The sequence below is a fragment of the Penicillium vulpinum genome (assembly GCF_028829585.1).
Source record: "Penicillium vulpinum strain IBT 29486 chromosome Unknown utg000003l_segment0_segment0, whole genome shotgun sequence".
Classification (NCBI taxonomy): Eukaryota; Fungi; Ascomycota; class Eurotiomycetes; order Eurotiales; family Aspergillaceae; genus Penicillium; species Penicillium vulpinum.
The window spans coordinates 6,590,150-6,617,846 of NW_026643243.1; the positions used below are offsets into that span (position 1 = coordinate 6,590,150).

The 27,697-nt window shown below is 48.2% G+C and overlaps 11 protein-coding genes across 11 annotated transcripts; 5 read left to right on the forward strand and 6 right to left on the reverse strand.

Moving 5' to 3' along the window:
* Positions 1-463: 463 nt before the first annotated feature.
* On the forward strand, positions 464-2,208 carry N7479_007526 (Major facilitator superfamily domain general substrate transporter; the record flags this gene model as incomplete). The annotated part of the gene is made up of 5 exons (XM_057255220.1): positions 464-669; positions 723-744; positions 805-878; positions 926-1,255; positions 1,305-2,208. The coding sequence occupies 5 exons, from the start codon at positions 464-466 to the stop codon at positions 2,206-2,208; spliced, it is 1,536 nt and encodes a 511-aa protein (XP_057109082.1).
* Positions 2,209-2,381: 173 nt separating this feature from the next.
* Positions 2,382-3,562, reverse strand: N7479_007527 (putative RTA1 domain protein; the record flags this gene model as incomplete). Its single annotated transcript, XM_057255221.1, has 4 exons — positions 2,382-3,123; positions 3,185-3,334; positions 3,385-3,484; positions 3,538-3,562. 4 exons carry the CDS (start codon positions 3,560-3,562, stop codon positions 2,382-2,384), a joined length of 1,017 nt encoding a protein of 338 aa, XP_057109083.1.
* A 1,538-nt stretch (positions 3,563-5,100) lies between these two features.
* On the forward strand, positions 5,101-7,805 carry N7479_007528 (uncharacterized protein; the record flags this gene model as incomplete). Its single annotated transcript, XM_057255222.1, has 5 exons — positions 5,101-6,559; positions 6,607-6,734; positions 6,792-7,316; positions 7,367-7,427; positions 7,486-7,805. The coding sequence occupies 5 exons, from the start codon at positions 5,101-5,103 to the stop codon at positions 7,803-7,805; spliced, it is 2,493 nt and encodes an 830-aa protein (XP_057109084.1).
* A 373-nt stretch (positions 7,806-8,178) lies between these two features.
* On the reverse strand, positions 8,179-14,309 carry hir3 (putative transcriptional corepressor of histone genes (Hir3); the record flags this gene model as incomplete). Its single annotated transcript, XM_057255223.1, has 5 exons — positions 8,179-8,802; positions 8,849-9,502; positions 9,573-9,728; positions 9,781-10,003; positions 10,057-14,309. 5 exons carry the CDS (start codon positions 14,307-14,309, stop codon positions 8,179-8,181), a joined length of 5,910 nt encoding a protein of 1,969 aa, XP_057109085.1.
* Positions 14,310-14,617: 308 nt separating this feature from the next.
* Positions 14,618-17,177, forward strand: N7479_007530 (ChAPs family protein; the record flags this gene model as incomplete). The annotated part of the gene is made up of 7 exons (XM_057255224.1): positions 14,618-14,721; positions 14,856-14,985; positions 15,060-15,184; positions 15,240-15,520; positions 15,574-16,517; positions 16,577-16,951; positions 17,010-17,177. The coding sequence occupies exons 1-7, from the start codon at positions 14,699-14,701 to the stop codon at positions 17,175-17,177; spliced, it is 2,046 nt and encodes a 681-aa protein (XP_057109086.1). The 5' UTR covers positions 14,618-14,698.
* A 597-nt stretch (positions 17,178-17,774) lies between these two features.
* On the reverse strand, positions 17,775-18,524 carry N7479_007531 (uncharacterized protein; the record flags this gene model as incomplete). Its single annotated transcript, XM_057255225.1, has 3 exons — positions 17,775-18,025; positions 18,082-18,227; positions 18,445-18,524. 3 exons carry the CDS (start codon positions 18,522-18,524, stop codon positions 17,775-17,777), a joined length of 477 nt encoding a protein of 158 aa, XP_057109087.1.
* A 422-nt stretch (positions 18,525-18,946) lies between these two features.
* N7479_007532 (putative C6 transcription factor) lies at positions 18,947-21,094 on the reverse strand (the record flags this gene model as incomplete). The annotated part of the gene is made up of 4 exons (XM_057255226.1): positions 18,947-19,584; positions 19,648-20,726; positions 20,806-20,938; positions 20,989-21,094. The coding sequence occupies 4 exons, from the start codon at positions 21,092-21,094 to the stop codon at positions 18,947-18,949; spliced, it is 1,956 nt and encodes a 651-aa protein (XP_057109088.1).
* A 690-nt stretch (positions 21,095-21,784) lies between these two features.
* N7479_007533 (SDR family oxidoreductase) lies at positions 21,785-22,735 on the forward strand (the record flags this gene model as incomplete). Its single annotated transcript, XM_057255227.1, has 1 exon — positions 21,785-22,735. One exon carries the CDS (start codon positions 21,785-21,787, stop codon positions 22,733-22,735), a length of 951 nt encoding a protein of 316 aa, XP_057109089.1.
* Positions 22,736-22,974: 239 nt separating this feature from the next.
* N7479_007534 (uncharacterized protein) lies at positions 22,975-23,477 on the forward strand (the record flags this gene model as incomplete). Its single annotated transcript, XM_057255228.1, has 2 exons — positions 22,975-23,388; positions 23,463-23,477. 2 exons carry the CDS (start codon positions 22,975-22,977, stop codon positions 23,475-23,477), a joined length of 429 nt encoding a protein of 142 aa, XP_057109090.1.
* Positions 23,478-23,601: 124 nt separating this feature from the next.
* Positions 23,602-24,555, reverse strand: N7479_007535 (zinc finger protein; the record flags this gene model as incomplete). Its single annotated transcript, XM_057255229.1, has 1 exon — positions 23,602-24,555. The coding sequence occupies one exon, from the start codon at positions 24,553-24,555 to the stop codon at positions 23,602-23,604; it is 954 nt and encodes a 317-aa protein (XP_057109091.1).
* Positions 24,556-25,231: 676 nt separating this feature from the next.
* N7479_007536 (DUF3292 domain-containing protein) lies at positions 25,232-27,439 on the reverse strand (the record flags this gene model as incomplete). The annotated part of the gene is made up of 5 exons (XM_057255230.1): positions 25,232-26,018; positions 26,066-26,293; positions 26,354-26,865; positions 26,924-27,133; positions 27,203-27,439. 5 exons carry the CDS (start codon positions 27,437-27,439, stop codon positions 25,232-25,234), a joined length of 1,974 nt encoding a protein of 657 aa, XP_057109092.1.
* Between the last annotated feature and the right edge of the window lie 258 nt (positions 27,440-27,697).

Here is a 27,697-nt window from a genome sequence, read left to right on the forward strand (position 1 = left end):
TCACTAGATTGATTATGTCTCATGGCTAGGACTCTGGTCATTCTCCATGTTATATAAACAGCCAATCATATAGATAATAGTGATACTCCTGGTATAGGCTTGAGTTCAAAACATATAGCTTGACTTACTTACCACCCTTCAGCTAACCCACCTGTCGGCAGGTAAGAATTCAGTCGATAGCAAGATTCCTGAGGGAACTCTAGGTAACTAACGCGTTGTATGTATGTATCGCCAACTGACCTCCCACAACCTCCACTGTGCAGATCGCAAGGGGTTCCATTCCTCGGGGCAAGGTTTGAATAAAAATGCCCGAGCAGGAGCATTTGCAAAGATGATACATAAAAGCTGGAATCCCACTCTAGAAGATCAGCCTCATCCAGGCCTGATGCATTGTTGGTAACGATAACTCGGTCAAACATTCGTTGTAATCATCTCTATATGGTTTACGCCACGGTTGCCCAATATGCAGTTTGTCTCCTCAGAATCGACCTTATCGACAGACGAGCACAAAGCTTCAACCGTTGAGCTCCTGCATGATCACTATCTTGAGCTTACCCCGGATGGGAAATATGTGCGATGGTTGCGAAATCACCCCAGGCATCCTCGAAATTGGTCTGGTCTACGAAAGACTTACGATATTGTCCTTATCTGTCTCTTGGATCTTTTTATGTATGACCAGACTAAATCCCAACCTTTTGTCAATAGGCTAACAATCATCTCAGAACAGCTTCCAGCACCGCAGGTGTGAGTGTATATAGTTATTGACCTACAAAATTGCCGAGCTAACGCCCTAGTCTTTCCTAGTCGGCAGCTGCTGCACAAGCTAAAAATGAATACAATATCAGTGAAACACTTTCTACCTTCATATTTGTCACAATGTGAGATCAGCTGGTCTTGGTCTACTTGCGTATCTGACATTGATCAGATTTCTTCTCGGCCAGGTTGCAGGCACCATCTTATTTCCTCCGTGGTCAGAGACATTTGGGCGCAAGAACATGTACATTGTCAGCAGTGGTCTCAGCGCCATTTGCTGTATGATAATCGGTCTTGTGCATTTAATGCCGGTTATTATCATCATGCGCATTACTGCCGGAATTCTTTCCGCGATCCCTTATACCATCGTCGGCGGCAGCATCGAAGACATGTTCAACTCGCATGCTCGGATATGGGCCATGTTTTATTGGACAGTTGCTTCAAACATTGGTCTCATTCTTGGACCCATCATGAGCAGCCATATTATTGCAGGTCTTGATTGGTACGTAGCCCCCAACTACGGTCTATGTAAATTTCTCACAACTACCCAGGAGATGGAACTTCTATATTTTTGCCATCATTATTGCTGCAATTACAGGTGGCCTCTGCTTTATTCGAGAATCTCGACCTTCCTTGTTACTGACCTACGAGGTGAAACTGGTCACCGATATGACTACTATGAAATCAATTCCACCGCCACTCAATCACGACCATATTCCAAGTCTCAATCAATTTGTAAAAGAAGCCCTCTTTCGCCCAGTCCAGCTCTTTTTTCGAGAACCCATCATTTTCGTCATCGCCATGATGATCTCCATTGCCATGTCCCTAATCTACATCTTCACAGAAGCACTCCAACCCATGTACGAGTCAATGGGTTTCGCAAAAACCGATGCTTCACTGGTATTCATCGCCATCGGCCTGGGAATTTGTCTTAGCACATTAACCCGCGTGCTAGACAGCTACATTCTCAACTATTTTCACAGGCAGGGACGCCCTATTAAGCCGGAATACAAGCTCGTCGGGCTAGGCCTTGGTGGTCCATGCCTAGCGATTGGTCTATGGTGGTTTGCCTGGACTATTCCACCCGAGACCCAGACTCCATGGGTTGTGCCAACAATTTCCCTCGTTCTGGTCGGTTATGCGCTGACTGAAATGGATACCGTGCTGTATGGATATATATCCGACGCTTATCTGAGCTATTCGGCCAGTGCCACCGCTGCTGTTGCATTCATGCGAGCGCTGCTGTCGGGTGCCTTTCCGCTGTTTACAACGCAGATGTTTGATCGATTGGGAAATAATAATGCCATGTCTGTGCTCGCTGCTGTAGCAACTGCATTTTGTATAGTACCGCCTGTTTTTATCTGTTATGGAGAGCGGATTCGTCGGGCGAGCAAGTTTGCTCGATATAGTTGGGAAATTCAGGAGGAGCTAGGTAAAGAAAAAGAAGATTGGTGAACTGTGGGCTATTCTTGTTTGATACGTATATCTGTGATTTGCAAGGGAATATTCTCTCAAGCATGCGAAATACAAATGGTATGAGGACCAGATAAACAAGAGCAAAAAGTAGGTAACTGCTGGAAATCAAAGAAAGAAGCGAATATATGGCCACAGACCGACACAAAATGTGATCATACCCCCTGGGTGGGTTTAGCAGTAATGTACTCTCTCCGAGTTGGACCTGCGTCCCAATACTTCTCTTTCTTGCCGCGATTAACGATCAGTCCGTAAATATCAAAGGGGTCAACGAGAGTCTGGAGCCAATGACGGGGATCATCATAGCCAGGGCCCTCAATCTCCGTGACACCATCTTCAGCGAGATAAATCTTGTTTGACCGCGGAAGCCAGTGCATAGGATGAAAGACATTCAGCAAAGTGGTATTGCTGTACATGAACACAACCTCAAAAAACCAGAAGAACCACTCCTGTTTCAACACAGGACTGATATGCTCGAGGTCGGCATAAGCATTCAGACTCGCAGCAGTAAAGTATTCCACGGTGCGATAGATGGTACGGATTGTAATGAGGGTACAGCTGCAGTATAGCACTAGTAACGCATGTTTGATCTTGTGGTTCAATACGCCTCCTCGGGAGCAGTTAAAGTGGAATCGGCCGGCCAAAGCCACAAAGCCTGCCATCAGCACGATCTGCATGATAAGCGCCGCCTTCAGTAGAGCCTTTCCAGTGTTTTGCGAGCTGATGCTAGAGTCTGCACTTGCAACTCGGGCCGCTCCGTTCGCCGTAATGCTCTCAATGGCCACACCCAAGGCGACGAAAGTCGTGAATACGCGGCCAGGGTGAATGGGAGAGTGGTATGGGATATAGTAGAGTATGCGACCCAAAATGAAGAAGTTGGCACCCTCATACACTGGTCTAAAATAATCGAAGATCAGTTGTCAGTGGCATATCTTATGATGGGATAGAAACTCCTCACGGTCCGGCGAGGAGAAGCACTGTGCTTGCGATATAGACGCCGATATTTGCCCACTGCCTGAATGCTCCAATAGTTCGCATGATAAAACCAGCCGTGAACAAGAGGGCAGACCATGGAAGAAGGCCGGTGACTTTCCAAGACTTATATTTGCTGTAATATCTGGTTAATTTGAGGATCCACAATGAGTAAAGGTCACATACAAGCATTGATATCCATGGATGCCGCCAGATACAGCAAAGAGAATCGCAAAAGCAATTGCAGCACCTTTATTTGGTGCATAGAACCACAAACTTCCCTCCTCTTTGTTTTATCAGAGAAACCATTGATCAAGGTTTACTTAATAGACGACTTACGATATGATGACCTTGCCTCAACCATGTTGTATATCCTCCAAATATAAGTATATTGCTTAGTTCGAACAATCAAGTTTGCGCAAAAACACTCTGTGTAGTCGATGCAATCAATTGCAAGTGAGAGACCATGAGTATTTTGCTAAGACTTATAGACTATAGTAGTGCAGGTTGGATATATATATTACAAGATTCAGGTCCCATGCTTCGGGCGGCTGATCCCTTGTGATTTAGGAAGTGTTCACTTTAGGCAATTTCGTATTCATTTAACCTTCCAGCACCTTATAATTTTCATTTTGGCCAGTTTCTTAACTTGCTAGATCCACAAATAATAGTCATTTATCGAGGGCCACTGGTTCATCGTACAAAATAGCGGATCGAGGCTTGGGCTTGAAAGGACCTCGTATTTACCTCTGCGCCCTGCTGAGCCGCGCCTAATACGAACATTGACTGCCATAGATCCTTGACTTGGAAATGATTCGCCAACTTTCTTGTCACGCTAGTCCAACCCAAGTAACTCGTTTTCGCTTGTTTTGAGTGCATGGGATATAGCCCCAGCGTCATCAATTTACTTCAACATCAATTAACATATGTGTACAAAGTAGGGAGGTTTATAATAATGGGCAGAGAGCTTGGGGAGACTACTCTATGCGAAAAAGCAATAACAACAGCCCTTCAATCACAGAAATTGCTATACAGGAGGCCCACTTAAGCAGACATGGGTGTATATTTACCTGTTCCACTACGTCCTATCTGGAAACATTATCTTCATAGCCACGGCCTGTTTATAACGTCACCGGGCTCGGGCGCTGCACAAGCTGCAAGTGAATAGGAAAATGGGAAGCTAGCAATGCACTCGTCGTTCCGTCTTCCTGTGTAGTTGGTAGTTAACGCAGGGCCCGAGCCGGAGGACACCGTAAACCATGATGTAGTGCGGAAATGGGCCATCATCATGAAGAAATTGACACTCATCCTGGAGGGGAAAAGCTTTCACTGGGGGCATGTTTCAGCACTGGGATGGAAGACTAAGGAGGAGTTTCGGGGAATTTATATGGCTTGGGGTTATAGTTGCGCAAAAAAAAAAAAAAAAAGACATATAACAAAGACTACAGGAAGACAGCTGAAAAAAAGACTTTGAAAGTTAAAAGAACACAAGTTCATTCGATCCGACTTGAGGATCATGTCTAACTATGTAGGTCATGGGTACCTCCATGATAAAGCTGCCATGACCAAGATGAGATAATTGCGTGCTAGTAGTGCGCCGCATCTAACATGAATGATTTCGAGAATATAGCGATATAGTAATATCCATGGATATCCGAAGCAATGAAAGGGCAAATAAATAATATCAGAATAGGCCCGGAGGGTATAGCTGCACGTGATATAACTGTTGTCAGGGTAACTGACGACCAAAAGGGGGTAAGCGCAATGTTGATCTGTGGCCGTTCTGGACTTCGCATTGACGCAGGTACTCAACCATTTTGCATTTAGTTGCATTCCGACACGGCTTCAAAGGTTCAATCACGCCTGCACTTGTGTTGGCTACATACCCACGAGTCACCCAAAATGCCGCCCAAACAGCCCCAGACATCGCTGTTCCAAGTTTACCTTCGGTTACGGCCGCCGATGGCCCAAAAGCCCAATGAATCTGACCGTTTTTTGACTGTTGAGTCGCCAGAGGCTTCCCAGGAGGACACAGAGATCGTATCACTGGGATCAACACATGTTACTCTTCAACCGCCAAATGACACAAGAAAGCGCGCCGTTGAGAGGTTTGGTTTCACAAAGGTCTTTGAGGAGGCTGCCTCGCAACTGGACGTCTTCCATGACACTGGGATGGAGCCCATCATACGTGGAGTGCTGAAGGAGAACCGAGATGGGCTAGTTGCTACCCTGGGTGTCACAGGCAGCGGAAAGGTCTGGCCCCGAAGCTTAAAGTATTGCGATAACCAAGCTAATGGGTTATATGCACAGAGCCACACGATTCTAGGATCTAAGACGGAGCGAGGAATGACCCAAATGGCACTTGACGTTATCTTTCGTTCCCTAGAGCCAACAACTAAGACCGACGATTACAGCATTACCCCCGTAATGCTTGCCTCCTTGGCCGCCGCAGACGCTTCTGAAGCCCAATTGTTCTCCGCCCAGACATTTTTAGAAGCTGTATATGGCGAGCCAAATGGACGTACGTCGAGAGCGCAAACACCCATGAGCCCGTCTCGTGCCAATACCCCTCTGATGGTACGAACCCCCTTTACCCTGAATTCCCCCCAAGGATCCCCCATCCCGCGGCCACGCACCCCTGGATCGTTTCTCCCAAGGCTGAGTTCTAAACCTGGAAGCCCCAGTAAGGCGGATTTGTCTTCTATCACCAGTCCCAATGGTGTTGCTGGAGCAGGCTCTGGCCAGTGCTTGACTGAGTCCTCTGGATGGATCACCCCGGGGTTTTCTAATCCTACCCCCTACACCCACTCCAATCTATTTGAGCCCAAATCAGCTAAATCTCGACTTTATGTTATTAAGGAACCGACCCCTGCACTGAACTTCCCCCGCCGGCACATACGTGAACGACCATGCGCCCTTCCTAGGCTACCTGATATGAGCCACCTTACTGTGGATATGGACTCAAATTCCGACTATGTCGTTTTGGTGTCGATGTATGAGGTATACAATGACCGAATTTTCGATCTTCTCTCCCCCTCTATTGTCTCAGGTCAGGGCAACATGTCCCGCGGAAATAATCAAAAGGATCGGCGACGTCCCTTGCTCTTTAAACCTACCGAAGGCTCACCAGACCGGAAACTGGTCGCCGGCCTACGCAAAATTGCTTGCGGCAGCTACGAGGAAGCACTGGCTATCTTGGACGTTGGTTTGACTGAACGTAAGGTAACTGGTACTGGGATGAATAGCGTGAGCTCGCGAAGCCACGGCTTCTTTTCCCTAGAAGTCAAGAAGCGGACATATTCAAAGCGAACTGGTGAACACAACTGGACTGGAAACGCACTCACTGTTGTGGATCTTGCTGGTAAGTAAGTTGTATTCTTGCCTTGGGGCTGTCGCTAATTAATCTAGGCTCCGAGCGTGCGAGAACAGCAAAGACAGCCGGAGCCACACTCGCTGAGGCTGGAAAGATCAATGAAAGCTTGATGTATCTCGGCCAGTGCCTGCAGATGCAAAGCAACATACAGGATGGACTGAAGGTGTGTTTTGAACTCATCGTTGATATGCTTCTTTTTGGCGGCTGCTAACCTACACAGACCGCGCTTGTTCCTTATCGGCAGTGCAAATTGACCGAGCTTCTGTTTTCAAACTCATTCCCATCATCTCACCAGATGTCTAGAGGCCAATATCCCCAAAAGGCTATCATGATCGTCACCGCTGACCCTCTGGGTGATTTCAACGCCACTTCCCAAATTTTGCGTTACTCCGCGTTGGCGCGTGAGGTTACGGTTGCCCGAATCCCCTCTGTCTGTGAATCTATTTTGTCCGTCGCTTCTGGTAGCCACCGCTCAGTCAGTGGCTGCACTTCGCCAAATTTCGATCCAACCGAAGAGTTCGAGAGAGCTGCTGCTGAGATTACACGCCTCACACGCGACTGCCATGGTCTTGCTGTCAAACTAGCTGAAGAAGAGATTGCACGGTCTGACGTCGAAATGAGACTTAGAGCTGCCGAAGAAAGATGCCTCATAATTGAGCAAGATGTCCGAGAAGAATGCTGGGCAGAGATGGATGAGAAATCGGAAGAAGAAAGGCGACGCTGGCAAAGGGCATGGGACGAACAGGTTCGTAGCCCCGGACCGGCTGAAACTTGCCAAATGTTAATAATTCCCAGATCGGTCGCAATGACGAGCACATCGACAGGAAGGTTGAGCTTGTATCGCGTGGATTCCAAAGTGAGTTGACACACGAGGAGCGAGATATAGGAACTCTTGAACTAACCTTTATCTCCAGTCTTTGAAGATTCAGGTTCGAAGGAACGAATGGAAGAGCTGGAGCAAGAAAATGACCAGCTTCGCCGCAAGCTTGCCGCTCTTGAGCGTGAGATGCACAATCAATCCCCGACAAGAAAGCACAGACCCAAGAATGTCACGCCCGCGCGGTCTAATCTGCTCGGCCGTGAGAGCGATATTGAGAATGCGTTGCAACGCATGGACCAACTGAAGCTCGCAGATACCATGTTTGCTCCTCCATCGCCAGGAGCCTCTCCTATCAAGAAGACGAGAAAGATGGGAACTCGGAAATGGGACCTCGCCCCCGAGGACCAGATCTAACCCGTCTCATTTCCTCTACTTCGTCATGACTCACGATTCATTTTTCTCACGTTGCTCGAGATACTAGACCTTTTAATTCCCTCTTTTTTTGGTTAATATGGAATGATATCCCTTGGCTAAGGCGTTCGGGGGCAATCGATCCTTTGTTTCATAATTGTTGATATTTCTTCTTCCAATTGAAAATCCCAGATTTGAATTTTGTGCATACATATTGTACATACTAGCTCGTAAGCCAATTAAGCAACCTGTCTCAACGCCACCCTGTAGTTTCTTCTTTTAAAAAAATGCTTTCTTGGAAAGAACACCCCATGTGCTCCATGAACGAAAAGAAACAAAGAAAGCAAGCCCCCGGCTTGGATGTATAGCAGATTCATTAGGACTCGGAGGGCGTGATGTCCATGGCATCTTGCTCGCCGGTATCGCGCTTGTCAGCGACATGCTCAGTCTCAGTATCGTTGGCAGACTGATCAGCAGTGAGAATCTCCTTCTCTTCTTTGTCTTCTTCCTCCAACTTTGTTTCCTCATCCTGCATCTCCTCATCATCATATCCCTCACCCTCAGTCACACCATGATCACCGTCACCATCACCCTCTCCTTCTTCACCTTCATTCTCATGGCCACCCTCATCATCCTCACCATCCCCTTCATCCGCACCTTCATCACCAGTCCCACCTTCCTCTGCATCAGTAACATGAGGGAAAAGTGCTGAGGTCCCCTCATCACCTAGCTTCGTGTCCTCATTCTCGCTCATCTCCGTCTCGTCAGCACTATCATGCTCATCTCTCTGCTCAGCCGAGCCATCACCAGCAGCAGAAGCCTGCCTGGCTGAGCCACGAGGTGCAGAACTCTGTCCCACAGTAGTTGACCCAACGTCCTGTGGGTTGGCAGGTGGCTCTGTCTCGCCTGCAGCGGCCATTTTACTCGCCACGGCCCGAGGAGCAAGCTTCGTGTTCACGATTGTGTCGGCGCGTTTCTGGATGTCTCGGCGGGCGATGCCCTTTGTCCGGCCGCGGGGTGCCGGGGCATCAGATGCTGGGACAGACGTTGGGGGGGGTTGAGGTCTCGGGAAGGCTATCGCCCACCATGAGGACGTGATCGACTTTCATCTTTTCTTTGTTTTCCTCAGTTGCTTGTTCGACCAGGTGAGGCGTGTTGATCTCGTAGAGTCGAGCGTATAGGTCGGCGATCAGGTCTTCAAACATCGTGATTTTCATGAGGTTGTTGTTAAGTTTCTTTAGCTCCAGGGCATCTCGGAGTAGTTCTAAAATGGCCTGGCTATCTGCTCCCAGGTGAGGTAGGCTTTCCAAGCGAGCTGTCTTGGTAGAGAACTCTTCCCACCCGATTGGTTTAAATATGCTTTCTTCATGACCTTCGTTAATCTTGGCTGCACGGCGGATGATTTTTGCATAAGTTAGGCAAATGTCTTCCCATAGCTTGGTGTGGTTGAAGAAATCGCCTTGCTTCTTTCTGACACGGCGCAAAAGTTGATCCAAGCTTGCGCGATCGTCAAGCTGGTCAAGCAGGCCAACAAAAAAGTACACGTAGCGGGTCGTGTAAACGAAATGACGACCCGGGCGTTCAAACTCTGGCCGCCAGACTTGGATCGTAAGTGTCTTGGTGAATATTTGGGAAAGTTCCTGCTTGGCAGCAATGGCAGCAGTTGCATTTTGCTGGTCGTCATAAATGAGATGCGCAGCCTAGGGGTTGTAAGTAGTGCGAAAAAAAACCAAAAAAAAAAAAAAAAAAATCAAGCTGCGGACGATATACCTTTACACCCATGCGATGATGCCAGTTGGACTTATCGGCGCTCTTGTACTTGCGAAGGACTTCGAGTATATATGGGTTCCATCCCTCCAAATTCTCAGGGGGCTCGATCTTACGGGCCCAAGGAGTCGCAAGGAGGGTCTTGCTTCCTTCGGCAGGCTGATGTTGCTGTCAGAATGAGGTCTTTATATCAGGAGCGAACACAACTTACCGTCATGTTTCCTCGAAGAACAAGCTTGTGTACAAAAGAGAAGAGTTTGAAATGGGGTTCAAAGATCGGATCAGAACGCGAGTCTCTTCGCTGCGGAAGTGCAGCAATAGCATCGAGAACAGCATTTATTACCTCTTGCGCCTCGACCTTTTTGGAAGTCGTTCTCAAAGAATCATCGCTAGTGAACATTTTCCAAAGACACTTGCCAAGCGTGTAGTGAGTCCTATTAATGTGTTAGTACCCTTTCAAATGTCAAGTCTCATTTAAATCACTTACATCCATCGCTTAGACTTGTCGACAGCTGCCCGTTTGAGAAGATTGCTAGCGAAGTTCCATGTTGAATAAGCCGACATTTCCTTGAAAGGTGTACCCTTGTACATTTGCTGGCTTTCCTCGCTGCTGAAGTGACGAGGGAAATCTGCAACACTGAAGGCTCCCATGGATAGCGGCTCGCGAGAGGACGAGTAAAGGCGGATGCCAAAGTCTGAATAAAGATCTGACATCGCTTCTCTGGTCTCTGCCGTTGGCTCTGCAGTCCTGATTGCTGTTGAAACAGCCATGGCATAGCAATGAATGGCATTTCGCTGTAGTGCTGCTAAGTCCGAACGGTTGTTATTGATCTTATCAGCTGTCCATGTAATGTCTTCATCGAGCTTCGAGTCATAGGTTTGGGCGAGCCTATACCAAGTTTCCCACCTCCCTGTTCCATGATCTAAGTCTTGTCTGAAGAACCCGATGGCATCATCAAGCTCGCTTGTTGGACCAGGGCTGAGGCGCTTCTGGGCTCGGAATTTGGTGAGTGCAGCATGGCCAAGGAGGAAGAACCACCCCTTCGAAGCGATCTTTGCATTCTCGGTGGGAACTATTGTGGTCGAAAGTTCCGTAATTCCCTGAACGGCGCGGAGCAGATTAGCTGGGTTGAGTGCGGTCTTAAGATATGCATTCACAAGGCGACGATTGAAAGTTAGCTGAGGTGTCTGCGAAGAGGCCTTAGCAGGGCCAATCGCTTGCTGCATCTTCTCAATAGTAGTCTTCAATTCTGACTTTGACAAGTCCTTCATATTCATCTTGTTTGCTTGTTGCAGAACAAAGTCGATCATCATGATCGCTGTAGGGCGATCTAATTTCTCGGGAGGGCATCCATGGTCCACAGTCCCATCGAATGCAGAGAATTTGATACCATGGAGATCGAGAAGTATTTGACACATGTCAAATTCATAATCACCCTTGGTTTCAAGACCAAAGAGCTCCGCTTTCAGAAGCTTCAAGAACCTCTTTTGAGAATATCTGCACATCGATCGAACACCCAATGCATTATGAACGGAGCGGAGGAAATGAATACGGTCTTCAAACGGATCATCGAAAAGCTCCTTGTTCTGGGCAATCGCTTCTATGAAGAGGGTGTATTGTAAGATCCAGCAGCGAACATATAACTCTCGCATTCTTTCTTTCATGTTTTCTAGCGATTTCGCCAACGAGCCTCGGAAATCGCGACCGGAAATCTGGCCCACTCGTACCGAGTCTTCGTAAAGGATAAAGCTGTGCAAAAGCCTCACGAGGCGGGCTATAGCACACATTGAGCTTTGCAAATGCTCCATGTCGAAACAGTCAAATGCTTGTTCTGAATCTTCAAGAATAAGCACTATAGCTTTGGCCACAATGCCATCGAGGGCTTTGAGCCAGCCCAGCAGAGCTACCTGGCGATTTTGGCTTGTTTCTTCGCTGTGTTTCGCTGCCTCGAGTTCTGCCATTACCACTTCGATGCTTCGTAAATAGCAAGAGACAACTTTAGGCGGGTAGTCAATGGCTTGGTATGCCTCCTGGAGTCGGCGCCAGAGAAATAGTCGTAATGTAGCATCTCCTCTATCGAGGAAGGCAGCCATTTCACCGAGATGTGACGTAGGATGATTCATGTCATTCTCCATTGGCATTCCAGCATGCTCAATCGATGAGGGTTCAAGAATTGGCTCTATTGCTTCGATGAGAGACACAGGATCCTCAGAGTCCGAGTTGAATACCTTGGCAAAAAAGTCCATGCATTTGAGCTTCAAGACCTCCTGGTCTATCACAGCAGCGGACAATTCTGACATCGTAGCATTGTTGATGAGATTGACACTTGGGTTACCAAGGGACTGAAGTATTTGCTTCAGATCTTGAAGACAGAGCAGGATGTGTTCCCGCTGCGCGTCCCCAGCCAGATTGACATGGAATGCCGACGCCCACAAATGGCGCAGAGTGAGGTTTGATTGGGATTCGCCGGATGGGCCGTGGATGACAAAATGATCTATAGATGACCGGACTAGCATACCCCACCGAGCCAGCCGATCACGCTGTGCGAGTCTTGTCTCCTCGACCGTCTCACTGCCAAGACTCTCAACCGAAGCGAAAACATCCAAATGAAGCTCATATATTGTTTGTATCATCTCAAGTTCGAAGAAGTCTTTAGCCTTATATTCAAATGGAGCCCCATTGCTTGAGCCAAGAATCCGGACTTCAAGATTCGCGATCAATTCGCTGCACGCCCGGTAAATGAATTCATCCTCTCGAACTAAGAGTTCTAGCACTGTCTTCTTTAGATCTTTTGGCCACAGAAAACAGGAGTAAGTTGACTTTGCTATCGACCAGCTTGAAGACTCTCGGCCGAAATCCGGCATGAGAAGGCACTTCAGCCATTCGAACGAAGTCTCATGGGGATGTAGCCAATCAGAGTTGATGGCATTGGAAAAATTATAAAGTTGCTCTCCAGAAGGAATTTCTTCCTCAATAACTGGCTTTCGGGCACTTTTTCTTGAGTGCTCAAGGAAAACAGCCAATCCCGACTTGCTTGTACCACGGATTTCTTTCAGAGGAGACAAATTGTCTTTCTGCTGCATCAATCGAGACTTTTCGTCATCCCATGTCTTGATGAGGCTTCGGAAATCGTGAAACAATCGGGTCTCAAGATCTTGTGGTGTATCGGTTGAATCATTCCCAGAGCACTTTTCTCTCAGACCTTCGATGCTACCCAGTGAATCGATACCGACTTTCGAGAAGAGAGAGTCGACAGTGCTGAACATCCAATCATCGGCATTGACAAATACTTCAAGGCGGTCTTCGTAATACTTGTCTTGGTCGAATGCAACTTCTTCAGGTGGTACGAGAGTGTCGGCATTTGACTCTCGGGCTCGAGTCCGTCTGCTTTTCATGCGGCCACCCTCTGGTTCTTCGTTCGCAGCTGACGCAGACGATCTTTTGCGAATATCCACTGCAGAATTCGTGTCAACTTCTTCTGCGTGGGTCCCATCTTGTCCAGCCTGTTGCTCTTGTGGCTGCGTCGATTGACGTTCCAAGGATTCCATCAATTGCTTTTCAGCACTTTGATCGATGGATGAATGTTCCTCGCCTGGCTCAGAGTGATCTTTCGTTTGTTGCGGTGAGTTTTGCTCAGGCTTCGCAAAATTTTCGGTTGTCTCGATCATGTCCACGTCGGCAACCTCATCGCCGCCCCTGTTTCCGCGCCTCTCCGTATCTATGACCATTTCCGTGTCTTCTGCATTTTGAATCGGTGTACTCGGAGCCTGGGAACTCCTAGATGGTAAGATAATACTAATAGACTGAGTAGGGGCAGCGGCGAGCGAGTTATCATCTTCTTCGTCAAGTGCTTGGAGAAGCGCCTTGCCAACTGACTCCCAGGTTGGGTCAGCAGGCGTTATCTCTCGGCGGGAAGCGTGTAAGGCAAGAGGACCCTTTGACGGATCTAAGTAGCGCAAATCAGCAGGAAGGGCGGGCAGGCTGGGATATGGATCCTCATGCTGTTTGAGGTATTTCAATAAAGCTTTCTTTGGCCTCTGGACGGGGATTTGCGAGGCAGATAATTTGTCAAAGAGGGATTGCAGTGTGCTTCGCAGGCGTTGCTCCGCGAATATCTCCTCTAAACCAAGCTGCTCTGGCCGTAATTCCAAGCGGTTTTCATCGTCCGCTAGGACACTCTCCAAACAATACCGAGACAAGCGGTAGCTGTTCAAGGAACTGCTGAGTCTTGCACTCTGCCTCCAGAGGTTGAGATCTGAATCGTCTCGTTCTAAGGCATCCCCGAAAGACGTTAAAGCTTTCCTGGATGCCTCCGTCAACTTCCTTTGTGTTTTCTGCTCGGATTCGGGGGTTGGCGCTGTTCGTAAAGAGTCTTGCACCGAATCGAGGACAAATTTCCCGTAGTTTTTATAGGACAGATAAAGCGTTTGGAATAGACTTGAAGTAGAGTCGTTAACGTTGAATTCGGCGATCGATTCTGTAACAATTTCATCGTGCGCATCATCGAATGCACCCCTTTTGAAATCGGAGATAGACTCTGGGTATTTGAAGATCTCCGAATTGAGAAGAGCTCCATAGGCCTCGGCAGCCTGGGAATAGTGCTCTGGCCCTTGTGAGTGTAGCTTCAAGGCACTGTGGTAAAGCTTCAAAGCTTCCTCGATCTGAAGCTCCTTGGTATCGTCAACTTCCTCTTCAACAGCCTCATCAGGCTCAACGTTCAATGCGACCCAGCTCGACATGGCGTGAGCTCCACGCGGGTCCCTCAAATATTAGATGGAAAAGAGAAACCAGGCGACAGCATCGGGCAGGATACCGAGACCCTAGATGCGGGCAGCAATAATGAGCAATTGGTTATCGCGGGCGGACACACGTTATCACGCGTTGCACCAATCGGGAAAAGTGTTTTGGGCCTGAGTGCCTGAGTGCCTAGATGTATGGGTGCCTGGACGTATGGGTGCCTTGTGGCCTGGAGCCGTTTTCTTGGATGAGTACGTATTGACAGTTGGAGTATTCCTAGATCACTCTTCACTTTCCCCTCAGTGCAACCCCTGAAACGTCTTACGATTCCCACAGAATTCATTAATTAAGATACCCTCATCTTTCATTCCACCGCGCTTGTGCAGGCGCCATGGTCGCGCCCGCTGTCCCTGAGTACGTGCTCCTATCCCCGTTTACGTGTTCCCCGGGTTGCGTATGCACCCATGGATAGCCATTGTTCGAGATTGTCAACAGTTGCCACTACAATAATTGCAAGAGTTGTGCCTAACATTGAGAGCATCATTCAGGATCCATGAGGAGGAAGATATCTATGTTGCGGTTGATGCGCGAACGGAGTCCTTGCAGAGCTTGCGAGAACTAGGCCCTCCAGACCTAGTCTATTTGGTGAAGCAGCCTAAAGCCAATTCGACTCGCCAGGTAAGATATACAATACCAATTCATTCCATGACATAACCCCCCATGTGTGAATAATTGATTAATTTCTATCGCAGACCGGACTCTATCATCATGTCACCGGAATTGATGCCTCCTCGTCTGCTAGCTTAGCCGCCTACGTTAATACCCTCACATTCTCTCCCCTCGACAAGACGCATAAAGTGGTGTCGGGGATCTACTGGTTAGAACTTATGTTGATACTGTGTTCGATTCACGTGCTGATAATCTCTATTCAGTTGCTACAATGCATTCTCCCATCTTGATATGCGCGTCGAAGTTAAAATCCCCGGAAGCTTGGAAAGCTACTGTATTGATGAGCGAGGTGACAAGCGAGTTGCTACCGAGGCTCTTTGGCTTGAGACATTCCTTTGCGCCGTTCTGAGGGCTTATCACTATGCGGATGATGGAAGTGGAGATTCCGTCAAGAGGATTGTTGGAGTCCGACGATTCAACCCTGTGACAAACACAGAGATGGAGCACAAATTCTTGGATGCTGCCGAGAAGCTTTTCTTCTTGGGTATGGAGCTTGAACCAATTTGCCTATTATGTCTGTGACTAACAACCTTTTAGGACGCCAATTGAGCTCTGACCCCGAAACCCAAGTCCCTAACACTGTGAGCAACCATCTCACATCCGGCATCCTCAAATACATCCATACGACTGGCCGCTATACCTCTGGAATCAACTTGTTTGAGAAGCTCCGTACAAAGGATGTAGAGGTTTCGTCCCTCCTGGCTCGTGTACAGATTATGGCAGATGAGGAGGTGCAAGCGGTACGCCTCATGTACGACGCTTTACAAGATGTTCCAATGGACTATGCTCTGCTTGATTGCCAGGCCAGCTTCTGTCAAAGCAAAGGAGAAAGCGAAATGGCACTTGAGTGCGCTAAGCGTGCAGTTACTGCGGCTCCTAGCGAATTCAGTACATGGGCTCGCCTCGCAGAGGTATATGTCAGTATGGAACAATGGGACTTGGCGCTTCTGACTCTCAACTCTTGCCCTATGTTCACCTATCAAGACAAAGATACCCCTCGCATGCCACAACCGTCACGCATCATGCTTCCAATTCTTGCTGAAAGTATTCTCGATGAAATCGACGAAGGCCAGCCAAAGCAGGGAGACCCTCACGACTATGTTCACCCTTCGCTTCGAAAGATTCATGCTGCTAGTTACCAAGGTACTTTCTTGAAGGCCTACAATCTTCTGACAAAAATCGCTGCTGCCATTGGATGGGATCAGCTACTCAAGGCTCGCAGCCAGGTTTTCGTGATGGAAGAAGAATACCGTGTTGAGCGGCAGCATGTTCCTAAGCCTGCTCCATCATTGGCAGCAGAGACCAACGGCAACAACCCCGACAACGAAGATGACTCTGGCTCTGTGGCTGGCCCTGACGCGACCAAGCCATCTTCGGAAGGAACTGCCAATGGGGATGTGGGTGACAGCCACCCTGAAAGCCCTCTCGAGCGACCGGAGCAAACAGTAGCATCCGAAGTTGTCAAGTCTGGCAGCGAAGATGTATGTTGCACACCCATCAGGGATGTATAATATATATATGCTAACTATCTATTTCTTAGCCCGACCCATCTCACGCCTCATACACGCAATTCCGAAACAAACGACTCTGTGAAAGATGGCTAGATAACTTGTTCATGGTGCTTTACGAGGACCTGCGCATCTACACTATCTGGCGGACTGAAATGGCCCAGTTCCGTCAGCAAGCCATGGAATACAAGAAGTCTGCTACCGAGTGGGAAATCCTTGGTGAGCTTGCGCAGCGGCTGCACCATTTTGATGAAAGCATTGAGGCATACCAAAGCTGTCTAGCCACTCGGTTCTCGCCCAAGGCTATGCGTGGAGTGTTAAAGTTGTACGAACAGCGAAATGACACCAGAGGCATGCTCGGCGCGTTGATCCGCCTCATCGCCTGGCAATATCGCTGGTACTCCGAGGTATGCTCCCTTCCCTAGCTAGATATCGCTTTGACCACTATAGCTAATAAACCATCAGTTCTCCCCCGAGCTCTTGTTCATGGTTCGTAAGCTCATTGAGGACGAGGGTGCTGTCAAGGTCCGCAGCATTGTCCAAGCGACAAATCTGCCTCAAGCCGTCCTTGACCTCACACACCAGTACTGCCAACTGTGTGCCACTTTCCGCAGCAGCGGTAGCGACACTTAGATATGCTGGCGATTATCAGACACAAACTGAGTTGGAAGACAGTTTTATGCTTCCCCTGGATATCGAGATAGAAAGCGGGGCGCAGGCAGGGCTAATGACCATCCTTGATGACACCTCTTTTTTTTTACACTTTCTCTTGGTCCAATTGTTAGGTAGTTCTCTTAGATCGTATATATATTTTATGTTCCGTATCTAGTGTGCGCTATATCTGGGGTTGTCCATTTAGGTCTCGACTTCCTCCTCCAATCACTGCCCAATACTAGTCTATTTTAGGATCTACGTTAGAACCCGCTGGGGTGGAGAGAACTATAGGGCTTGGCCAGTAGATGAGCTAGAACAGCGATTTATATGCACGTCATCTCCGAGTCTCCGAGAGGACAGCGAGGATTGGCTACTTCCATGAACTAGTTCGATATCCCTGGATTTATACCTATAGGCTAGAGCTTACTTCCAAATCACAGCACTCTACATTCTTAGCATCTTGGTTGTATACAGGGAGCTATCACAGCAAAGCAATCCAATCACTCATCCAAGGGCGAATTCCATTTTACTTCAACATAAAATTCCCGCGAAGAGGTCAAATTCTCGATCGCAAAATCACTGCTCTTCCTCAGCTACCTCCTCAATTTCAGGCAGATTCGACTCCTTAGGAACAACACCCCCCTTATTCTGAGCAGCTGCGGCAGCTGGACCACTCTTCGTGGCGGTCTCAGCGACACTCTCTTCCACGCCTTCCTCCTCAACACGCTCCTCGTCCTCGTCTTTTTCGCCATTTGCGCCGTTCTCGGTATCCTCGTCATCTTCGACAACAATCGGCCCAGTCTTCTGCTTCTTGGCTGCTGGGGCGCCTGGGCAGGGGTTTGTATTAGCATGGGACGGGTCAAGGGATGAGGGCAAAACGTACCTTCGTCTTTGTCTTTGGCTTCTGCTTTCGGTTCTGCTTGTGCCTCTTCTCCTTCCTCGTCTTCGTCAGACTCAGACTCTCCCTCCACCTCCTCCTGTTCGCCCTCATCGCTTCCTTCCTCTACATCGGGCTCGGAGTCTTCATATCTAATTCACCGCGCCATCGGGTTAGCAAAGGTTAATTATGTTTGAGAGGTTCCGCGCAATATATTTCAATTCATCGCAGTTTTGGGATCGTGTCGTAACCAGCGCGCAGCTAGTACAGTCGTGCATCATTGTAATACTGGAATGATGCGCATGACACTGGCGCAAGGATGGGAAGAAACATTGAAGGGATAATTCATAATGGAAGGAAACAACTCACTCTTCCTCCTCTTCGCTTTCATCGCTAGGAAGGGCCTGAAGCTCCTCCTCGGCTTCTTGCTTTCTCTTGCGGGTAGTCATAGTAAGAAAATAGGGGGTTTGGTGAGAATTAACTAAGTATAGAGGGAAGAGAAGGGTGAAATTATGGGGTGAGAGAGAGAAAGTTTTGGATTGGCAAAAGTCCCAAGGGGCGGACGGGAATTATAGAGGAAAACAGATGTAGTTATAGGAAGAAGGGGGGAAAACCCAAGGGCATAAGCGGGAGGTGACGGTGACGACATGGGAGTGACAAGACGTTAGGGTTAAAGGTCCACCACGGGTTGATAGCTTACACTCCGGTTCTGGGGATGTGCGTGGTCCATAACAGAAGAGTGCGTGTCGCCAATAGAGAAACCCTGGATTCTCGCTATTTACATTCCGTGCCCATCTAGTGTGGTATTCAAATGTTCCAACTATTGATGTCCAATGTTTGGGTCGAGCCCTGCCTTTTGGGACCTTTATAGTCATTGTGTTAGAAAGTCAAAATCTGCCATGCTCGGATCTAGCAGATTCTCATCAAGACCAAATCCGTATGTGCCGACCATGCCATAGATCAGATCTGGCGGGGGGAATCCCTGTGCCATGGCGTTGGCTCCCCCAGGGACCTCGCGGCCTTCCACCGCAGTATCATTGTTTTGGAATTGCCAAGCAGCCTCCCAAGAATCAAAACGCTCAAGCATCTTGCCTAATCCACGTGCAATATGCCGAGTAAGATGTCGCTCGCCTGCAGAGACACAATTCATCAATTCTATCACACGCTCAACTAGCCGTCGTACTTGGCGGGCGTTGATGCTAAGGTAAGCTGTGTTCCAATTGATTGCAACTTTGAGTAGGAAAACAGCGGAGAATGTAACCATAGTGTGGGTGAAGATCGGAACGCCAACGATTGCGTCTCGAATATCAGGCTCCTCAAGAACCATATTGAGGCATGCCATCGCCGAGGAAATTGCGATGTTGGCCGATTCCTTGCGGTCCAGAGAGAAGATAGGTGTGTTGGATGGTGAGAGCGCACGAAGAGAAAGCGAGTTCAATTGGAACTTTGCGAAATGGTAGTGCAGAACCACCCCTTTGGATGGATAAGTCCTCACATATGCGCTATCAGCTGTAATGCGTTCCAAGGTATGTTAGAACCGAGAGTTGCCGAGAATCAAATTGAATCACTCACCAGATCGAGGTTGCCAGAGAAGCCGCCATTGATCTACTGCGACATTGTATACGCGCAACTGTCCAAAATCCTCGTCGGTCAATGCTTGTTCAGTATCGCTACCAAACATTCGATATGCCTCGGTCAAAATCATAAAGAGAGCAACTTGAGCTAAAAGTCGAATGTCTCCGGGAACGATCATCGGTAGAGCGAGAAAGGTCTCGTAGTTGCGGATCACCACATCCTCGTGGATGACAGGTGGCCGCCCATAAGCGATACTGAAGTGATGATCGCACACATAAAGCAGATACCAGAGCTGGGCGCGTTCATACTGATCCGTGTGTCCACGGGTCAGGCGCTGATAACTTTGATGGAGGCCCATCTCGGTCGCAATTCGTACTGCATGCCCAGACAACTTCCAGCTCAATTCTGATAGCCAGAAAGCCCCCACGCAGAGGCCTCGGATGTCATCCAGAGTGTGGGCCCGCGTGAGGGCCATGTTGGATACGAGCGATACATACTCGCTGTAGCATCGGTTCAGGGTTTCGGTGCGGTTCGGAATATGAAGTGCCGCGACAGTCAAAACTGCGGCAGAAAGAAGCGTCGATGCGCGCCGAACGGATGTTAAATCGCGGTGTACGAGAATTATTCCACCCCATAGTAATTGGTTCATAGTGCGACTAAAGTACGCGTATAATTCCTCTGCTTCATGAAGGGAGATCAATCGTCGCGAGATAAAATCCTCTTCTAGTAACGTCTGTTTCGGCGCCTCAACATGATTGTTTCTCAGGTTCCGTAATTTAGTGACCTCGTATAGACTGCGCATAGGGGCAGGAACCAAATCTGGGTCTTGGAGATCTTGTTCCGGCGACGGCTCCCGGGTGACATCCATCACAACGCCCAGTCCTTCCTGGTGACTGGTTTGTGTCTGCGACCGGTCGACGGAGGAATGATGGCCATGATACGACTCAGCGGGGCTAGGACCATTGAGAGTGTCCCCGGGAGCATAAGTTGAGAGCTCAGGCAGGCCTCCTTGTCGCAATAAATGCGAAACAGCCGCCTGCAGCTGGTGCATAGTCGCATTGGCCTGTGATTTCCATCTATACCAGAGCCATTGGATTAGCGCAGCCCCCGATAGCTCCAAAACTCACCAAAAGGCCGGGGCGGGGTCACACGTACATCCCATCATCATCAACGAATTTCTGTGAAAAGTCGTTTACAACACACTTAATCCCGCTACGGGTACATTTTGTACAAGTTGACTCTCCTGGTCGAAATTCACAGCGAATTTTATGGCGCTTGCATTCTGCGCCTGCCCTCCCCGTTAATGGGTGGATATTGGGTGATGCGGGGAAAACTCACAGGCACGAGCTTTGGAGATCTTAGGGACAGAACGTGTCTTGTTCTCTCGGGGCAACTCCAATCCAGCGTCATCAGGAGACCGCTTCAGTGGAGTAGTTGTATCCATGATGTGATGCTAATCTGGAGTGTGAGAAGTCGGTGATACTCCGGCATGCGGGTTAGGGGCGAAATCTTCTCCGGAGTGTGGGGGAGAAAGGGTCGGAGTAAAGCGAGTTGAAATGACACGAGCACGCAGAGGAGGCAGAGATAGATTTCAGTTATATTTTAGTAGGGGTGTTATGGCCAATGGGGGTATCAAAAGAAAAGAAGAGAAACAAAAACCAACTTGTGTGACTTGGACCCCCGCGGACTCGACTTTCCCGCAATCCACACATAACATTGACATTATTCTATACAACATTGAATGTTGTTAGGTTTTCAATATCATGGCTTTTACAATTTGCACAATTGAATATACTCCATGAATAGAGTATAGTATACAGCCCATGTCTTTGACTTTGAACCGCTAGTCACTCACAGAACAAAGCATTTCCCCCGGATTCAACCACCAATTGAGGATCCTGAACAAAAGAGGGCCCTGAAGGGCCCTGAAAGACGAACTCAAAGGCGATTCGCGCACAGCAGTCCCACAGCAGATCCACTTGGAAATTGTTGTGCCGGCCCAAGTCCGGTGCGGAGGACCACCCAAAGATCGCCTCGGACTTGATGCGAATGCGGAGAGGAACTAAACCTACATATTGAGATACCCTTCCGGGGTTTTATTCCATATTCCATTTTATTGATTATTCTCGAGAAAATGCATATACTTATCACTGGCGCTGCCGGTTTCATCGGCCAATTGCTTGCGAAGGAGCTGTTAAATGACCCAGCCTATCGCGTCACTCTGACAGATATACATCAACCTCCGATTCCTGCGGGTGTTCGCTATCCCCAATCCGCAACCGCAATCAAGGCCGATCTCTTGACACAAGCCAAAGATATTGTCGATGCTTCCTTGGACGCCGTCTATGCCTTCCACGGCATCATGTCATCCGGCTCCGAAGCCAACTTCGATCTGGGCATGAGCGTCAACATCGATGCAACACGCAATCTGCTAGATGCGCTCCGACACACCTGCCCGGGAGTGCGAGTCATTTATTCTTCTAGTCAGGCCGTATACGGCCAACCGTTGCCAGAGATTGTGACCGATAGTGTGATCCCGACTCCAGAGTCCTCCTACGGCGCGGAAAAAATCGTGTGCGAAACACTAGTGAACGAATACACTCGCCGCAAATTCATTACTGGCTTCACTCTGCGGTTCCCTACTATCTCTGTCCGACCGGGTGCGCCTACTGCTGCAGCTTCGTCCTTCCTCTCGGGCATGATCCGGGAGCCCCTCGATGGCAAAAAATGTGTGATTCCCATTGAAGATCGACAATTCAAGTCGTGGCTATGCTCGCCTAAGACACTTGTGGAAAACCTTCTTCTCACTCTCCGTCTTCCTGCCGACTCTGTTCCCCTGCACATTCGCCAGATTAATGTGCCTGGAATCTGCGTTACAGTCCAGGGCATGATGGATGCATTGGAAGCAGTGGGTGGCACAGATAAATTGGCTCTCCTTACAGAAAAGGAGGATTCGGCACTGGTACCAATTCTGAAGTCATGGCCGACGCAGTTTGATAACACTCAAGCCATCTCCTTGGGGTTCAAGCGTGACGAGTCTTTTGAACAGACCGTGCGGGATTATAAACAGTCATTGACACAATAATTTCTATTTTGATTTAAAAAAATTCAATGATATCATTTATGAATTGGTTTCTGGACTCTTTCTCATTTATACAAGTACAAAAAATCACAAAGAATGTATAGCTGGGTTGTGTTAGCCTAAGTTACCACCGCCCGCTTTTCCTGATCAACCCACCTCCCTTCGACTCGACTTGTTCATTGGACGAGCGACTTGATGAGATACTCTATAATCTCTCACTCCAAACAATAAACCATTTCAAAATGGCGATACAAATCTCTCTTCTTGTGTATAAAGGTATCCCAGTAGATTTTTCCAAATACCGACACACAGCACTGCACGCCCTCTACCCCGACGGCAAATACGATTGGCTCCATGTTGCCGGCGCACACCCTTTCTTTAAATTTCAAAGGGACCCCGAGAACCCCATGTCTGAGTCACCAATAGCTTGGATTCCAGTATGTACGGCGCCGGACTCAGTCACCAAGGCAAAGATCATTCTTGCGTGTGCTAGTACGTCGGTACGCAACAGCAATAGCGACCGAGACTGGAACTGTCAGAACTGGGTTGGAGAGGCTCTGACTGAGCTCGTTAAAATTGGCTGTTTGACCAAAGAACAGCGCGGAGCGGCGATTGGTAAAATGGTGGAGACTATCTTAGAAGCGGAACTGGAAGACGTGAGTGTTGTTCTGAATAACTATTCCATGAAGGAAATTATCTCTACTAATATGGACTCATTCTTTGTGTATAGGATGGGGTCTATTGATATGGCTACTAGTCTATATTGAGTCGAACCATCAATGAAGCCTTAAATGAACTGGGCCTGTTCCTTCTCAAATGATGTGCCCAAAGCGATCTTTTGGCGTGTTAAGACATATTGGTTTGAAATATTAAGAGTTGACTTCGGTGCCCCAGGATTCCACTTGTTTAATAAACAACCTCGACAGAAATCGTTGCTTTTCCCTTTCCTGGACATCACGAAGCTCCAGACACTCATCACTGATATGAATGTATTGATCTCGGAATGTGTCCCATAGGGAATTTCCCGGACGAGGGTAGAAGGGATCGTTCCTCCAGAAGGTCTTCACAGCTTTTCCAACCCCATCCTCGTCCATTGTCATATTCCTGCATCGATCAAAGTCTAGTATCCACATGCTATGCCTTCCCAAGACATTGTTGAAACGACCACTGTCGTTATCATTGCAAGGTGCGAGCACAAACTCAACATCATTGGCATCTATGCCAGCAACCCAGTGCATCATAGCGAGTCCTTCTGCCATCGTTCGAGCATATTGGCGAAGATCATCTGCCGTGATCGCCAGTTCCTCTAGCTGGTCATTGTGTAACGGATAATTTCGCAAGGAGAATGCTTTGAAGCGTGAGAAGGTTTTGGAATCCCGGGTATGTGTTCGGCGTCTGCCCAAATATAGTCGAATTAAGCAGTCTCGATCCGGCTCACTATTGATAATCTTTTGTTTGATCTCGTCCGGGCAAAATTCTTGAATAAGAAGCTGTCGGATTGATTCTCCAAACGGTGGAATTCGTTGTGCTTCGATCATATTGCATGAAGTATAGCCTTGTGGAAATCTTTCTAGATTTGCAGCCCACCACTCCTTGTTCTCTGACTCAATAAACTTGTGACACGATGGTATTTGGATTTGAACTTTTGTGGATTTTCCCAGGCTCATAAGGGTGTGTTGACTTCGAAGTACTCGGTTGTGCATTTCAAAGTCATTTCGGAGGGATCGTGCTGGGTTGCCATCCTCCCTTTTGTAGGCAGGTCCCGTCTCGGACGCCCATACAGTGCCGCAGGCTCCACGGCCGATGGTCTGCAATTTGGTCATTTGAAATAGTTTGTTAAACTAAAGTTTTGGTTAAGCAGAGATGTGAAAGACTTTCAGAGGATAGGTTGCATCTCCCGGGTTATATATCGTTTCCAAAGTTAATTTACGGATCTGCCCTAAGTGGACTCGGAGCTATTCCAAGGTACTAGATTTGTGCATCCAACGTTTTCAAAAGAAGGCACTTTGTTTGTTAAATTCCCCGTCAGAGCTTACATACATGTAGTTAGTAAATGTATTTTTATTTGCGTCAATAACAGTGTGGCACGCCCATATGTCAACTATTCCACCCAATTCGGGAACGAGCTTGGTGAAATATGTCGGATCGGCATGGGCGAGGAAATTTGTTGGTTGAAAGGAGTGTATAAACTCTCTGTTCTCTAGAGTCTGAACGGATTTACTTTTAGTAGAAGGTAAGCTTGACATCGTGATTGATTTCTTATAGAAGATTGGATAATGGCTGTTTTCGGACAGGACCTAGGTAACTACCTAAGTGCTTGACTAGTAAACATACCCTATCTATAGGTAGGCACTATTCATGGTCTCATATCTCTTGATATATTGTTTAATAATGGGACATGACGGACTGTGCAGCACATAAAGGAAAACATCAGATCATCAGATCAGGGATATCATTTCCAAACCTGCGGTTCTCTTAGCACGCATCCTGGAATTCGAATCAACAGCTCGCCCAAACCTGTCCGTCAATGGCAATGAGCCGGTTAAACAATTGGTTCCTTGTCCCCATGGCAGTAAGTTGATACGACTGCTCCGGCTTCTTGCCAGTGATGAGCAAGCCATCTACCACCTCCTTACCACCAAGAGCCCAACCTACAACCAATTTCCCTTTCCACCCCATACCACCTAACTTTCGCATCTCCTGGATGTCAGTCACCGGCATAGTGAACAAGACCGATCCAGCCTTGCGATCCTCCAACTGTGCATCTCCCTTCCGCGGCGTATCGGTCGTGAAATACAGCAGTGGAGGTTCCTTAGTTGAGTCAATAATTACAGTACCGCGCTTGCCTTTGCATCGAGCGTCAAATGCGACAGGCCCATTTGGTGCTATCCTCTTCCCTCTATCGCGCAGGACACCGACACGGTTCTTGGCACGGTGTGAACCAATTGCTGCTCGCAACCGATCGACCCCTCTTTTGCTCTCGACACCACTTGCCGTGGTTCCTCGAAAGAAGCCCAGAATACTGGACCCCAATGTCCTTTTGTGGCCTTTCTCTGGCGAATCTTGGGCCTCCTGGATATGGTCGTCAGGCTTGACCAGTGCAGCTTGTTTAATTTCCTCGTCAGTAGCACCTATGGTCAGTTCTTCCTCGTGTAAAGAAGCTGGCCGCGAGGGCACTTTGTCTTGTGAGGTTGGAGGGGGTGGAAGTGGTGACGCATTAGCCTCCCCGATGCGGAGAAGAGTAAGGGCCAGTTGAGCATTTGTTGGAATACCTTTCAGAAGGGAACTATCTCGGGGTTAGTATTATGAGTATATGATGTATTGAAGACATACTTTTGCAACTCAATGAGCGTCTGCCACCCCGGGAAACGGCGGTTCATATATATAATCCCGCGTCTGGTGACAGGGTCTCCAAAGAAGGCGAGCCCGATCAAAAGTGTACTGAGCTTCATGAAAACGTAGCAGGACGTCAGTGTCGAGGCCAGTAATGCTGGGCCCAGCACAGCTACTAGGCGGAGACGGGGAGTCAGCTGGGGAAACGGGGTCGTTGGGGATAGAGCACTGGATAAAATGAGTTTAACCCCAAGCCATGGACAAGAGAATCATAAGCCTTTCACTCACTTGCCCAGCTTCTCATAGGTATCTGTGATGTCGCCTATCACCTTCATTGAAACATTCGCAGCATCCATCACGCTCTGCTTCATAGGCTGTCGTGTTTTGTCATGGGAGTCTGTCGGCACTTTTCCATGGGCGGTGGTTTGCGCATCAGCAGTATTGGAAACAATTTCCATCGCATCTGGCACATCGTCTTCGAGGGGTGCATCATCAGGGACTCCCTGATCATGCTTCCCGACTGCGCTTCCCACGGCCACACTAGCAACGCTTGCAACAAGATTGCTGGCCTCTTGCTCAGCTGCCTCGCCCTTGAATTTCTCGGGGGCCCCGGTGATACTGTCAGGAGATCCAAGAATCCCCGCCTTTGGCTTTTGTACACCACCTGTATCCTTGTTGACAAGAGCAATTGGTGCGGGAGGAAACATGAGTGATCGACATGGTGGGTAGGCCACCAGGGCAATCAGGGCGAACAGCATAGTTGGAACGAGTAGATCGAGGAGCCATGATAAGAGGTAAACCTGCATCAAATCAGTAACAATACAATAAAAGCTATATATCGCTGGAACGAAGACATACCGTGCAGAAGGCAGCGGTTCGTCGCGGCTCCTTCCAAGACCTTAATCGAGCAATATGCTTGATACAATTGGTCAAACCAACGATAATCGTTGTATAAAAACGTTCCAGTGTAGCTCTGAGTTTATCTGGCGAGAATTCATCGTCGTCTTTTCGCGTAAGATCTAGTCTCTGCACGGGGGCATCGGGTACTGCTTGGACTCGATAGACTTGCTGAAGTGAAAAATAACAAGGTCTGTTTCAACTTCTCGTACGTGCTCATGTGGGGTGCTCAGCACATACCTTGTCAAATCGTCTAATGAGCATCCATAAATCCTCATTTGATAGTCCAGCCACTAGAGAGTCCTCGATAAAATCTGGAGATTCATCCCATCCAAGATTGGTAATTTCCGGTGTATCGCCAGCTTTCTGCGAGAGGCCTTTTTCATCCTGTTCCACTTGAGCCAGCACATGGCTGTCGGTTGGTCCAGCACCGTGGACCGAACCGGATGTTATTGTCTGCTTATTGGTTGTAGACATGAGTGTGAGTTTATTCTTGAGTTCCTGAGATCAATTTGAGTGTGTTTTGTTGATTCGAAGTCGACCCCATGGGTGAGTGCGGGTTGTCGACGTCATCCTCCTCGAAACAGGGTAATGGTGGCAATCAACACAGCACCTTGGATATTTTAATGGTCTCAGGAATACGATATGAAGAAAGAAGTATAAACATAACAGAGTGTTTCACTAGTAACAAGCGATAGGTAGATACATAGGCAGAATTCACATACACTAGAATCC